The sequence below is a fragment of the Gadus chalcogrammus genome, chromosome 16, assembly GCF_026213295.1.
Source record: "Gadus chalcogrammus isolate NIFS_2021 chromosome 16, NIFS_Gcha_1.0, whole genome shotgun sequence".
NCBI lineage: Eukaryota > Metazoa > Chordata > Actinopteri > Gadiformes > Gadidae > Gadus > Gadus chalcogrammus.
The window spans coordinates 28,273,670-28,289,338 of NC_079427.1; the positions used below are offsets into that span (position 1 = coordinate 28,273,670).

General features: G+C 44.2%; 1 protein-coding gene and 1 pseudogene across 1 annotated transcript; both read left to right on the forward strand.

Annotated features, from left to right (window-relative positions):
- LOC130405692 (smoothelin-like protein 2) overlaps positions 1–15,669 on the forward strand; it is a 55,893-nt pseudogene that overhangs the window by 20,617 nt on the left and 19,607 nt on the right.
- On the forward strand, positions 2,487–13,220 carry LOC130405504 (zinc finger MYM-type protein 1-like). The gene is made up of 2 exons (XM_056610619.1): positions 2,487–8,949; positions 9,142–13,220. Exon 1 carries the CDS (start codon positions 5,311–5,313, stop codon positions 7,729–7,731), a length of 2,421 nt encoding a protein of 806 aa, XP_056466594.1. The 5' UTR covers positions 2,487–5,310; the 3' UTR covers positions 7,732–8,949; positions 9,142–13,220.

The window sequence follows — 15,669 nt, forward strand, 5'->3', positions numbered from 1 at the left end:
GGCCCGCGTCGGGCTCGGGCTCGGGCTCGGGCAGAGAATCTAAACACTGACTGGAACTACTTAGCAGGTGTCTGTAGGGCTATAGCAGGAGTTAATGCACGCACTGCAGCCAATCAGAATCAGAGTATTCCCTCAGACCGTGGTCTAAGGGAGGGGGGGGGTACTCGTGTGTAGGGGGCCTGGAGGGGGGGCGGTGGGGACTTCACGTGTGTAGGGGGTCAGGGGGTCTTTTACCTTAATAATTCATCGTCTTTAATAACAAAATACCAACAGACTTGAATGTAAAATGTCTTGTTAAGTCGAGGTCTTGGCCTCTGGAGCAGCACGACCGGACGGTGGCTAAAACAAACTTACACCTAAATGTTCTTATAACCAATCCTATTTCAGATTTAATCTTTAAAACAATGAGTTATACTTACCTCAGACGTGTGTGGCCTGTTGAAGTTGTTTTAGCGTCGCGCCCGCCGGGATTCTCGGGACTTTCTTCCAAACGTCGCGGGTCACCAAATTTTGCATATTCTTGAAGAAAGTTGTCCAATCCCGGGTTGCTTCCAACTGACTTTATTCGTTATAAAGTCGTCGGTATGTTTCGGCATGGTAAGTGAAGCTATACGGAGGGAATTTTAGGAATCGTGTAGAACACGTGTGAGAGATAATAACTCTGGCTACTATGGGCCACGGGCAGAGGCCCGTGACCCTTCGCGGGTGTCGCTGAAAATCTCTGGGCTGTTCACTCGACGTCCTCCGTACAGGACGTCAAGTGGGTGTGGCCTATGCAGTGGGCGTGGCCTAGTGGGCGTGGCCGGGGTGACGTTATGGCTTCGGCTTCTTCACTTAATTAAAGGTGAAGAGGGAGCAGCCTTCAATAACGTCATGCTCCCCTTGTGGCTATGTGAGGGTAACGCAGCTTATATGTTTGGTCCTACCCCCTATTGGTTAAGTGAGGGAAATACAGCTTGTGTTCCTAAAATACGTAACATTACACTCACTACAACCCATTAAATACGGTATGATTTCTAGATGTCATGGCAACGTCCGCTCGCGACACTGGACTTGCGATCGAGGCATCGACGCGGACGTTCATTCACATAGCCAAAAACAAGAGAATATATGGCTCGATAAAATAAACATCAAGACATACAATTCTAAAAAGAACAGATGAAGCAGCTACCCTTTTTTCCTTCGCGGTTTGCCTACTGAGCAGCGCATCTGCATTTAATATATCTGTGTATTGTCACAATTTCTCAGTATCAAAGGTGAAAGTAGAAACGGGTGGCCAAAAGCTGTCGTATTGTTAGTTATCACAGACAATTTTAAATAGAAACGGGTGGCCAAAAGCTGTCATTTGTTAGTTATCACAGACAATTTTCAACAATGAATGATCTGTACGGCGCTCCATAAGGGACATTAGGGAGAACGCTACCGGACAGAACCTTAGTTTGGAAGTCATGCTTAGTGACACGACAAATAGCCTACTTCCAATTGAAATACAAAATTTAGAAAATAGGCCTACGTGTCCCTGATCACGTTTCAATAGATTAAATAACGTGACAGTGTCAGGTATTTTCGTGAGACCATACCCGTACTATCATGAGTATACTTAAAGGAAGTATACTATCCGCACTGTCTACTACGTTCATTTTTCAGATGTGAGTGCTGTTCCAAATCGAGTACTCCGTGGTGCACTAACCGGAAATTATGATCACGTTTGCCGCCGTGGCTCCTCCCCCGCAATAAACATCCCGCTTTGAACGGTGAACTCTTTACGCTTAGCAGCTATAAAAACTACAAAATGACTCTATTAATGTGGGAAATGCGCCGACTTTGGCTCAGCCTGGCTCCGCCTCTTTCGCTACGTAGCTAAGATGGCTGCCGTTGAGTACGGGGAGTGTCCTTCGATCCACACTTCACGATTAGCCCGTTTTGAGTACGGCATCCGGGTCCTTGAAGTATACTTCTTTTCGCCGGATCTGAATTGGAACGTACTGCGTACTCAAATTTTGGCTAGTAAGTACGGACAGTACGGGTATTGGAACACGGCACTGTACCCCCTTGACACAAACCAGCACCGCAAACGTTCTCTCCCGCTTGAGACAACGTCTTTCTTTATAGGTTCATGGGTCTGATTCGCCGATTTCCCATGCTGATATCCCCGGAGATTCTCGGGCATCTTCGACAATTTGGCTATAGATTGTCTCATTACACGCTAAATAATATAATTATAGCCTAATTATATATATAGCCTATACATATATATAGGCAATATATATAATTAGGCAATATATATATATACATATAGCATTTGTGGTTTTGGCATAAACATAACTAGGGTGCACTGTACTATCTGCGCACACCCTTTCTGAAGCCTCTCTCTCGCTCTCTCTCTCTCTCTGTCCCTCCCTCTCTCTCTTTCTCTCTCTCTCGTAGCGTTTTGTGGAGCACGTTCATTGTCTGACAACACTCCCATTCAGAAAGCATTGGTTTACATTTCGTTCTGTGTAGCACGCAAAAAGTCGGACTATCGTACTCTGGAACACGCTTCAATAGATTAATGTTCGTGCGCATGAGCACGCAATCGCGTGATACCGGGTTGGATATACATAAGTTACCTCACTTGCTGCAATTTTATATTTTTCGGCCATAGATGAGGCGAAGAATGTGGTAATGTTGCTAGCTCCTTTGGCTAGCACAGCCTTTTTGGGCACGTCTGAGTTTTCGTGGCGAACTATATCGTTCTCGCCACCATGGCTTATGGCAAATTCTCTCCGGCATAATGTGCAAAATACATTCCTTTCGTCGTTGCTAACAGGTTTAACCCACAACCTTTTTTTTATAGCTGCAGTCTCTTTTTTGGGGGGGGTTCACTGCTCATTTTGACAGCTCAGTGGCCAGCTACTCTACCCACCGCGCACCGTAACCATAGCAACTTGCGTGAGATTTGGCGCGTTTAAAGAAAAGGTCCGCTCTACGAAACGAAACGAAACAAAATATTTATATCCCGCCCATATGCAACAATAGACTTACTATAAAATAGACAGAATATTGCCCATGTCAGGGCGGCTCTACACTCCTAACTTTAACAAAAACATATGGTAGAAGCAAATATATAGCACTCCATGGAAGACAGATAAACTGTTTCAATTAGGAAACATGAAAGTATGCCTACAGATGTTCAAAAATAACATTTTTCAATTGGCCCTTTTAAAATGCTGATATTATCAATCTTTCTCAATCTAGATGGAAGTGAGTTCCAGGCTTCTGGTGCATAGTTACGGAAGCGCCTGTTTGTTGCTTTCAGCTTGGAGATCTTTGGTAGCTTCATCTGAACGACATCAGCCGGACGAAGTCTTGACTCCCTCAAGGTCGGATCATTACTACTCATTGTGACAAGCTCCTGGAGATACACTGGGGCAACCCCATTCACTACTTTAAAGCAGAGAAGACATACTTTGAAAAATATCCGTTGTTCAATTGGGAGGATGTGAGCCTTTTTGTAGTAAGGAGTGAGGTCAACGTTCATATCTATGATGTCATAGATGAAACGTACACCTGTGTTCAACGCTGATTTGAGTTTCCTAAGCCTTGTCTTCGTGAGATTCATGTACAGAGCGTTACAGTAATCAAGCTTAGAGATGATTAGCTGCTTGATCAGCATGAGTTTCACCTTCTCATCAAGGTACCGTCTGATGGTTCTGAGGTTTGTCATATCCCAGCTGCACTTCTGCTTGACATTGTTGACTTGTCTCTCCATGTTCAGTGATGCATCCAAGAGAACACCCAGGCTTTTCCAGCTGTCTCCTTTACAGATAGTTGGTGTGATGGTAGTGTCACCAAACTGTATCTTTACTTCAAGGTTGTATTTCTTGAGAACAAGCGTCTTACCCATCACGAGCAGCTGCGTCTTGCTTTCATTGAGTTTCATGAAGTTCTCAATCATCCAGCTTTTTATCTCTGACAGACAGTTGTTGATCCTTGCTGTAATATCACAGAGTTCAGTAGGTCTCATTGGGTGGAATGATTGTCGTGGCAATTTCTGTATCAGATATTGCGTCTAAGCAGATGAGATATTTAGATGCAAAAAGCACACAATACTGTTGACAATTAGTGGTTATATATATTTGTAATAAAAATACGAACAAAGATACATCACAACATGCATCAACAAACAACATAACAGGCATACATTACAATAATCTGAGGCCTCAGATGGGAGCTCCTCTTTGCGTGTTACTTCATTCTCTGAAGGTACGCTCAGACAAGTCCACTGAGTGTTTGAATCAATGAGTTCTTATTCACTTCGGTTGGCAGTGGAGGGGGTGGTCCCCCAATACTAAAAGTCTTTGTTCACCAGATTGTTATCTTTACAGTTGAAGCTCCCCCCCCCGAGGCTAAGGTGGGGTCGGCGGCCGTGCCATGTAACTCTCTGACTTTGTTTACACTAGCCAGAGTGTCGAAGAACAGGCCCATACTTCAAAGCATTGCTTGAGAGATGACACACGAAAAGATAGGAACAGGCAGGCAATAAAATGCATCACACGACTCTCGAACGTTCACACTTTAAATGACCCAAAAGGAGAGCAGAAGGCAGACACTATATAAAATTACACAGAATAGCAACAAAACTTAAATTCATATAGACCAAAACAATACAACATGTAGATTTTCCATCACATGATATATACAACTGGGAATCATCCGCATAGAGTTGTATACTGAGACCGTATTTCTCTGCTATCTTCTGTAACTGTTTTATGTATAGAATGAACAGGATGGGTCCTAGAAGTGAGCCTTGGGGAATTCCAAATAGTAGACACAGCAGGTTAGAGATGGATACATCAATCTTCACACCAAAGGACCTGTCCTTGAGATACTTGAACCAGTTCAGGGCAGAACCTGTTATACCGAACTCATTCTCCAGCTTCTTTAGAAGTCTCTTATGATCGATGGTATCAAAGGCCGCTGATAAATCCAGCAGGACAACAATAACAATATTATCTGCATGAATTTCCCTAAAGATATCATCAGTCATCTTCACAAGCAGCGTCTCACAGCTGTGATTTGGTCTGTACCCAGACCAGGGCCGTGTCTAACGAATGGGTTGACCGGGCTGTAGCCCCAGGCCTCGCCGCTAGGGGGGCCTCCGGTCGCTGAAGGTCAAATGACAAAAATTCATAAAAAAATAAATTAAAAAAACGCGCGAAAATGCCGGGCCAAAGGAAACACGAGAGCGGAGCAAAAAAACGAAAATTAGATGAATTAAAAAAGGAAAGAGCGAAATAATTATTACAGAAAACACCCAAATTAACCAACATGTGGAGGAGTAATCAGCCGGCTGTAGCAGCTACCACCAACAAAGATAGAACTGTCAGTGACGGAGAGCAGCCAACCACCGCTAGCCAACTAACCAGCCCAACTAGCCAGTCTGCTAGCAATAGTGCTACAATCTCTGAGGAAACAAGTGATGGAGAAGAAGCAGTGGGTAATGTAGCAGATGAGCCTGTTGATTCTGAGGCTGGGGCGAAAACAGATATATCAACAGACATTGCCTGCTGGGGAGAAGTTAATGAGGAGACGCGAAGCTATTGGGTCGGAAAGGGAATTGAAGCACCCACACAATGTCAACATAAAGATGTCGATTTTTCGGCTTCTGAAAGGAGCTATAAAAATCAGAAGCGATGTCTGAGCAAAACATTGTTCTGTCGCTCGCTCAGAAATGGAGAGAAGGTGGCAAGAGAATGGTTGTCTTACTCCCCATCTACTGGAAATGTGTTTTGTTTTTTTTGCAAACTATTCAGTAACGATTCGTCCGCTTTCACGCACGGATTCTCTGATCGGAAACACTCAGTTGACCGAGTCGAGATGCACGAAGCGGGTCAGCCCCACAGAAAGGCTGCGCTTACTTGGCTTGCGCGCACCCAGGTGTGTGGGATCGACGCGGGCCTGCAGGATCAACTGAAAGATGAGGCGAATTACTGGAAGGAGGTATTGAGGAGAGTTGTGGCCGTGATCAAATTTCTGTCAGAGCGTGGGCTCGCTTTCAGGGGAGAAAATGAAACACTGGGCTCATTGCACAACGGCAATTATTTGGGCATCTTAGAGTTGCTGGCCAAGTTTGACCCATTTTTGGATTGGATAAAACGTTTTGGAAACAAGGGGAGGGGAACACCCTCATATTTGTCATCGACTGTATGCACTGAGTTTATTGCACTCATGGGCCAGCGAGTACAATCAGAGATAATAATGCAGCTTCAACACGCAAAGTATTTTTCACTTATTGTGGATTCTACACCAGATTTGAGTCACACTGACCAACTAACATTTGTGGTGCGTTACGTGTCTCAGGAGGGCAAGATCTTTGAGAGATTTTTGAAATTTCTGCCCATTTTTAGCCATACAGGCGAGTCCCTTTTTGACTCAGTCACGGGTGTGCTGCAGGACATGCACATAGACATTAAAAATTGCCGGGGACAGTGCTATGACAACGCGTCTAACATGCCAGGTGCATACAAGGGATTGCGTGCCCGAATTCAGGAAATAAACCCACTTGCGGATTGGATTCCATGCGCGGCCCACTCCCTGAACCTTGTTGGGGTCTGTAGTGTGGATTGTTGCCGTGACGCCAGCTCTTTTTTTAGGCTAGTTCAATCCATCTTCACTTTTTTCTCAGCTTCGCCTAGCCGCTGGAAAATATTAATGGATGGACTGGAGTCTAACGAGAACAAACGCATGGAGATGGTGAAGGGACTTTCATCGACGCGATGGGCAGCACACGCCCGGGCTACAAAAGCTCTCCGTTTAAATTTCAAAAATATCCACGACACTTTAAACGAGATAGCAGAAGACGACCATCAGAAATCAGCCGCACGAGATGAGGCGAAGTCTCTAGCAAAAAAATTGAATAGATTCGAGACAGCATTCCTCGCCATCATATGGGATACCGTGCTGCAAAGATTTGACATCACAAGCAGGGCCCTGCAGACGGTGGAGTTGGACCTAGTTACTGCTGTGGAATTGCTCCAGTCCCTCATAGACTTTGTGTCCAATTTACGCTCCCAGTACAAACACTTGGAATCCCAGGCCAAATCGCTATCACTGTCACAGCAGTACACTGTGACTCGACAGGTGAAGCGCACCGGCACCACACCGGCCGATGACACAGACGAACCAACCCTTGTGTCCAATGCGGGAGAAAATCGCTTTCGGGAGACATTCTTTGTCATCATAGACAAACTGATCAGTGCATTACAACAGAGACACGCAGTGTACAAAGAAACGTCCACCTACTTCGGATTTCTAACGCAACTGGACACATTGTCTCTCAGTGAAATACGCGAGAAAAGCGTCAACCTGCAGGCAAAATACCACGAAGACCTGGCTGATGATTTCCCTGATGAACTAGCACAGTTTTTGCATTTCGCAAAAGTCTCCACTGTAAACAGGCAGCCGATGAACCTACTGTCATTCATTCGAGAAAGGAATCTACAACAAGTTTTTCCAAATGTCGACATAGCACTGCGGATCTACCTTACATTGCCTGTCAGCAATGCCAGCGGGGAGAGGTCATTTTCCAAACTTGGAATTATCAAGAACAGGCTGAGAACGACAATGTTGGAGGAGAAACTTAACAATCTGACTTTAATGTCAATTGAGCAAGACATGCTGGCCCAAATGGACTTTGAGGAGCTCATTAATGATTTCGCACGGAAGAAGAGCAGAAGACGGGCCTTCTGAAGTCCCTTGGTGAGTCATGTTTGCCGCGGCGGCCTCCTCTATATGACCCAGCCCCATTAATGTGTAAAATAGTTTTAGCTTGTTTGTGTGCACATTTCAAACAGTTCACCCCAAATATGTTGCATCGTACGGTCCTGCCTGTCTTCTTGCTTGGTGTTTGTTGTGCGTAACCGGACATGTACCAGGGCGTTACTCCCGGAGTAAATTAACCATTCAATGCCCAAACCGTTTGAGCCATAGCCAGGGCCTTCATTGACCTTTGTTTAATAGCCTACATTGTTTTATAGTTTTTGACGAGTTTACAAAAACAGGATACATTTCTATAAATTAAGTAACTTTCAAAAAACATTTCATTTATGTTGTCTGGGCCTAACTTGCTGTACTTGATAGCAAATGCATTTTAGGGCCTATTACTTTTTCTGTAATGATTTGCCAAAGTCACCAAATCACCAATTTCATACTTTCTTTTTTTCTACATTTTCAAATAGGCCAATTCAGATACATTTTGTTTCCCCATCCTCATTCTGTCAGCTTTGTCAACACTACTGCAATTATAATAAAGCTACCCTTGAATTGAAATGAATTTAATTGAATTGAAATCATATTACCAGTTCACTTTAAATAGATTGGTCATAGATTGGTAGGCCTACTGTGTACGCTGATGTGTCAGTGGGTTTGTGTGAGGTCATGCGTCAGAACATCATGATATGAAGGGCCTCACCCGGGTAATTAGCCCCGGGCCTCAGAAAGTGTTAATCCGGCCCTGACCCAGACTGAACTGGGCAGTGGAGGTTGTTGGTCTGCAGGTGGCTGTTCAGCTGGTCTAGGACTATCCGCTCAAGAAGCTTAGAGACAACAGGAAGGTTTGAGACTGGTCTATAGTTCTTCAAGCAGTCTGGATCTGCATCCTTCTTCTTTAGGGTCGGTTTGACAACCGCCTTCTTCAACTCACTAGGAAACTCACCCTGCATCATCGAGATGTTAACAATGTGCAGTAGAATGGGCACAAGCTCGTTTGAGCACTTCTTCAGGAGGAATGTTGGTATAGGGTCTAAGCAGCAGAACTTGCTGGACAGTTTAGAGATGTACTTCAACAGAGAATCTTTGCTGATGTGATCAAATGCTTCACACTTTATTCCCACAGGGTACTTAAAATCATCATCTGCTGGTTTCCTCTGGTTTTCTTCTTCAGCTTCAGCTTCAATACTGGATCTGATGGTATTCACCTTATCTGCAAAGAACTCCTTAAAGTCTCCAGCAAGTTTCTTTGTATCTTTACTAGAAGGCAGGACTTGGGATTGTTTACCAGTCAGCTTGTAAACTTTCTTATACAAGGATTTCGTGTCACTTGCAGAAGCTAATAGAGACTTTCTGGTAAAGGCAATCCTCTTCTTCTTCTCTAAACCACAGAAACCGTTCCTGAGCCTGACGTAATCATCGTGTGTTCCTTTTCCCTTCCTCCATGCTGTCTCTGCAGCCCTTCTTTTCCTCTGCAATACACGTAGCTCCTCATCCATCCAGGGGCGATCTTCAGGGGCGATCTTTTATCAACAGTCTTGTTGATAACCGGACAGTGCTTGTCCATGAGTTCCAGCAGTACTTTGTTGTAGAGAGAGACAGATTCCTCAAGGCTCGCAGAGCACCACTTGCTCCAGTGACACAGATTGTAGGATATCCTCCCTGAAATCATCAATAACAATCTCGTTAAAGTCCCTGTAACTGATTTTCCTAGCATCATCAACAAGATGTGAGACACTAGCTGAAACTTCTGCTCTCACCAAAGAATGGTCCGATGATGTTCCCGAGTCTACAACACTAATAGAGTGCACACAGTCTCTAAACCCATCTGTTGTGATAATAAGGTCAAGTGTCCCTCCAAGATTGTGCGTTGGCACCAGTGGCACACACTGTTGAAGTCCATGTTGGCTAAGTAGTGTAAAAAACTTCTCAGGGTAGTGGTCACCAGGTCGCTCAACGTGTATCTTGAAGTCGCCGGCCATAACTGGAGTTCCTGGCTTATTGGAGAGGTCAGAGAGGTAATCACTAAATTCCTCAAGGAAAAAACCCTCAGTATACCGAGCCTTCTTCGTGTACGGTGGCCTGTAGATATTTACCAGACGTAGCATCGCACTCTCGGTCTCAATAACAGTCTCCATAACTTGATAGGATTTGTATTTCTTAACATTAGTATTGGACTTCAGCTTGAGGTTTTTGTTGTAGATAACAGCAATACCCCCTCCAGAACGGTGCTTCCGTGGGTCAGAAACTATTCCCCAGCCATAGTCTTTGATCTCTTGTAGCTTTGCAGTATCTGCATGCTGGAGGAAAGTCTCCTGAACAAAGCATATATCAATCTCCTGGTCTGCAAGATGCTCAAGAACACCAACTGTTTTGTTCACAATGGAGTGTGCGTTGAAACTTGCCAGTATTAGTTTATCCCAAGTTCTTTTTGAAGATCCCTTGACCTCTGAACAGTCGTTTTTTGCCTCATCACTCCCGAAGGTCCTCCCCATGATCTGAGCTCTCTCTTTGACGTGGAAGGGACAGAGCCTATCAGCTGCTGTGTGTGTCCTACACTTATCCTTCTCTCTCTTGTTGTTGCTGTGGCTGCAGTTACTACACTTGATAGCGGCAGTATCCTTACTTTTGCGTCTTTGGCAGTCTTTAGAAGTGTGTGAACCAGCGCAATACGAGCAGACAGGTGTACTTTTCTTCTTACAGTACGGAGAGCCACTCATGTGTCCGTATTCCTGGCAGTCGAAGCACTGTACCACATGGTACCTATCTGACTCTGTGCTGTCGGAGGTCTACATGTATCCAGTCACCGGACTCCCTCAAACACTGTCTGATTCTAGGTGAAACCTGGAGTACTACAAAATCCTTGGTCTTTTTGTCAAGGAAAACAACCTTGAACAATTCTCCTTCTTTCAGCCGCCGAATACCCTGATTCTTTTCTAGGATCTTCTTCTCTAGGTCCTCACCACAGCTGTACTCAGCCTCCAGATCAAACATTGTCAGCTTAGGATCCAGCTTCTTTCTCTCTGTGGTCTTTGAGGTAGCCTTGTACTTCGATTCCAGAGCTTCTTTTGCACTGTCCCGGTGCTCCTTGGTCGAGAAAGTCATGTTAACAGCTCCTTTAACTTCATGGTGTTGAGTCTTCAGAATAGGGATCGTGGGTACAGAGGTCTTGAGATCTCGCTTCACTACGTCCACATATTCCTGGTGAGATCTCTTCTTAGGTTCTTCATCTCCTACCACTTGCCTCTTGAGGAAAAGGCTGTAGGTCTCGCTCGGCTGGTCGCTAGTAGGGAGTAGGTCTGTTATCTCTTTCCTAACAAGTGCAGGAACATCAGAGTCACAGCTGGAGTCGGCCGACACCTTCTTCAGCTCATCTAAGGCCTTCAATGAGAACTTGTAGAAATCCTTTGCGAGGATAAAAAGAGATGTCTTTGAGTTCTTGGGATCCATATCCCCGTACTCCATGTTAATATCCATCTTCCGATTACCTGCTAGACTGTTCTTTAGTTCATCTAGTTCTGCGGCAAGCTTTGCCGCCTTATCATCACTCATGGTGACGCTACTTTGCCTTTTCGTCAAATTGCGCTCTCTGGTTTCCGGGTTCCGGGTTGTCCTGAACGCAGCATTAGCTTGAGCTAGCTCTGGGGGGCTAGCTCTAGTCTGCATCAGTCTCCACAACGCGTTGTGCGAGACGCTCCAGTCAAATCTCAGTCGTTGGAAAGGGGAGACTGCACGCCTTGGATGACCCGCTCGGAGATCCCTACTAATGGTACAATTATATCCTAAGGTCGCGGGGAGAATAATAGAATAATATTATTTGGTTTACTATGTTCCGCTCTAGAATAATGTTATTTGGTTTTCAGTATTATTTGGTTTAAATTAGTGCCGTCAGTTAAACGTGTTATTAACGGCTAATTAAAGGTTGGGTACGCGATTTGCGAAACGCCAGCAGATTTTGAAAATACACAACTCAAATGGTCCTACCCCCTCCCCTTCAACGCTGACTCTGACTCCACCCATTCCAAGTACCTGGACGCGCAATCATGCACGAGCGCGAACAGAGATGCGCGAGAGCGAGCCAGGCTAGCGTAGGTTTTCGTTTAACAACATGGCGCTACATTCAGCTGTAAATTGCACCCAGTACCGCGGGAAGTAGGGGTTTTGGGGGTGCTGCAACACCCCCTGTCCGAGGCCCTGTCTTATCACAGAAAACGATCATTTCTAAAAACCAAAGTGGAGATTTCTGAAAACGCCGGTTATGTGTTGTCGTATCAACGGGGAGAAACGGGATTTTAGGTTCTGAAGCGTCACATTATGCACCAGGAAATGCTTAACGTCATGTGAGCATCCGCTGTACCGTATTGGTCCGAATATAAACACAAACCCCATTGTAATACGACCTATATTTGGAAAAAAGATTTGAAGCCCAGATCTTGATTTCATGAATAAATAAATTGTATTAATTGAAATAATATACGAAAATAAAAAGGCATAGAATAAAACACTGCATTGCCACTAAACAGTAGTGCAAATAGGCCGTACTGATGTGTACACCAAAGACTTCCTGACACTCCTCTGCCCCGCTGTGTTCGCTCTGGCTGTGGTCGCTCCGAACTGTTTCGGCCCGTGGCAAAGCGAGTCATCCTCGCTGCTGTCCAAGGCATGTTGAGACGCAGCATTTATTTAATGCTCATATGTCCTAGTGCTGAAAAAAGGTTATATGAAAAAGTGTGAGGGTAGCGGTGGTGCGCTAAACTTGTTCTGTGAGCAGCTGGATGTGAACCATGGTGTGAAGGAAGTGAACACAACGATCGATTTTCAACTGTGCGCGCATGCACTGGTGTAATTGAGCTGCGCTGCTATATATCTTTTTTATCAATGTGACGAGTTGCGAGTCTAGTGCAGGCCGGGTTTTTTTTTCCAGCACCCCCTGCTGAGAATACGTTCTCGCGGCTATGGTTGCACCAGATGTTATAAACATTAAACGGTCACATAAATCAATACTATTTTTAGAAAATGTATGTTTGTTTCATATAATTGTATTGGAAGTCCTGGTTTTCACTAGGGTTGCCGCTGTGTGGACATTTTCACACCGAGTAATAGCCTACACTCGTCTCAACACCGGTATTACCGAGTATAAACGGTATAAACTTTGAAACTAGGTCAACCGCCACACAAGCATCGGTTTTTAGACCCTTCTCGTCCTTCAGTTGCCGCCAACGTTCAAAAGCAGCGCCTAGGATTATTCTTGATTTCAGTTTTTCTCTTTCAGCGTTTTTATTATCAATTACTCTCTGAAAAAGAGTTTTCCTTCTCTTTGCTGGTGGTGGTGGTGGTGGTGGGGATTGTGGCGTCTTGTCTGCCATGGAAATTGTCTTCTACTGCTAGGTCCAAATGTGGATTAACTAGTTCCAGTAGATACCGCAGGATAACAACAAACAGGAGCTTGCTCTGGGTCACGAGCTCTGGGTCACGAGTACTGCACGAAGGGGTCGCGCGCGGGGGAGGGGGGGAGGGGGAGTGCAGTACGACCGTTTGATTGACGTACTTACTGTCCAATGAAACTCGGTGGCAATGGATATGATTGGCTGGAGTTTTTCGAGCCCTGCACGTTCCACAGATGATTGACAAGTTTAATTTTCATGTCAGTACTTCTAACTCAGTGGCTGTAAGCGGGTTATGATAAGGATTTCAAGTAATTTTGCAAAAATGGCCAAAAAAGCAAATCACCTATGCAACCTTTAACGGTTACTTTTTTTATCGCGCGATTAACGCAATTTATTATTTAATTTATTTATTTATTTATTTTTCTTTGGCTCAAATACAAAGAAGCAGTAGCCTGACTGCTATGTTCAAGTCAGTATGTTTGTATGTTCATCGTTTAATTGCACTATAGGCTTTTTTTTTGTATCGTCCTGTTTTGATCAGTATATGCCAATGTTGTTATCAATAAAAAAACATTTGCACAAGGCAAGCCGATGCACTTCTCCATGTTGATTAGAGCATTAAAATGAGAAAAATTAATGGGACAAAGAAATGAAGGGATATTTAGCATTAAAAAAAAATGTAATTAATCACGATTAATCGTGAGTTAACTATGGCATTAATGCGATTAATCGCGATTAAATATTTTAATCGCTTGACAGCACTAGTTTAAATATTATTTGGTTTAGTAGCCTATATGGCCATTGACAACTTGACAAGGCCGACGAGGCTGTGATCGAAATGCGGGACAGGAGCTGTACCGTACGGGACAAATCAAAATCTTCCGAAATACAGGACGTCCCAGACAATCGGGACGGTTGGCAACCCTAATCCTGGAGCCCCAGGCAGCCAAACGAACAATACTTGACAGTTCAGCACACTACTGTTGCCACACCCACCTCTCAGTTGAACTGCTGACTAGGTTGTTGTCAACTTTTTCGTTGTTGTCATGACAGCGCACGCACGTGCATACCAGACACACGCTGGGAAGGAACTTTTAGACGCGCGCTTTCCAATTCGAAAAATGGCGGAAGAGACTGAGGCACTGCCAATTCCAATAAAAAAGGTGAGAAGGTGTGGGTACAAGAAAGACTGGGAAAATTAATATTTGTGGCTGAAAGATGTTGAGGGGGATACCGAGAGGGCTTTTTGTGACCTTTGCAAAACGTCCTTCTCAATCGGACATGGAGGGGAATACGATGTCAAACGACCAGAGGTGTCAAGTAACGAAGTACAAATACTTCCTTACCTTACTTAAGTAGAAATTTTGGGTATCTATACTTTACTGGAGTAATTATTTTTCAGCCTACTTTTTACTTCTACTTCTTACATTTTTACGCACTTATCTGTACTTTATACTCCTTCCACCTCATTACTCCTATTTCATTTCGGCTTGTTTTTATTCTGCCGGCGTTCAAAAAACACAAACAAAAAAACCTATCCAGATAATTCGCGCCATCGGATAAAGTGAATTTGATTGGTTGGATGAGAATAGAAACATATACCATTCTGACTCCCTATTGGTTAACACGCGATCCATGGCACCTGCGCATGACCAGAGCCCGGCTACATTCTCTGACATGACGTAAATCGCGCCACATTCCAGCTACGAAATAGCAGACGTAGATGAGCGAAATGTCCCAACCAAGTACTAGTGAGGAGGTTGGTAGCCAAGAAGACCAGGCAACCCTTCTACATCCCGGGCCGTACCTGGAAGAATCTTTTGAAATGGTTGGATGCAAAAACAACTCATTTCAAATGCACTGCAAGCTCTGTGCACCCAAGTACCATGAGCTAATGGCTATCAAAAACTCGCCATCTAATTTGAAAAAGCATATTGGTAACTTTTTGTTGCATGGTCTGTGCTTAACAGATGTAGATGCTGGTGTAGATATTTTGTTTTTTTTTCAGGAAGTGTTTAATCACTAGCAAAGGTTTGGTTAGCACCGTCAGCTGGGCACTGCTGATTTGTTATGGTGCGTCCCAGTTCGGCAAGTTCTTACTCGTTACATCTTACATTCCTGCAGCTAAGCTTGGATACATACATTTACATTCCCAATAAAGGCTTTTGATAACATGCCTTTGAAGTTTGACTGCACCATTCCAATACTTACAGGGAACTAGTCATCATATCTTCCGCTCCATGAAACACATGTTAAGGCTCAGTAGTACACATATATGGTTCTTTAATGTATTTGCATTGTATTAATATGCGTTCATTATCAATGGGCATAAATGTGTCTGAAACAGGTGCATCCCAATTTTTTCAACATTAACATTATAGTCATTAGATGGCATTTGGAAAAATGTATTTTTGGGAGAAGTAGGGCAGTGTGCTATAGAGGTGTGCTGTGTGTGTGTCACTAATTCAGGGATGGGATAAATGCAGAGACCAAATTCCTTGTATGTGTGAGCATACTTGGCAAAAAAGCTGAT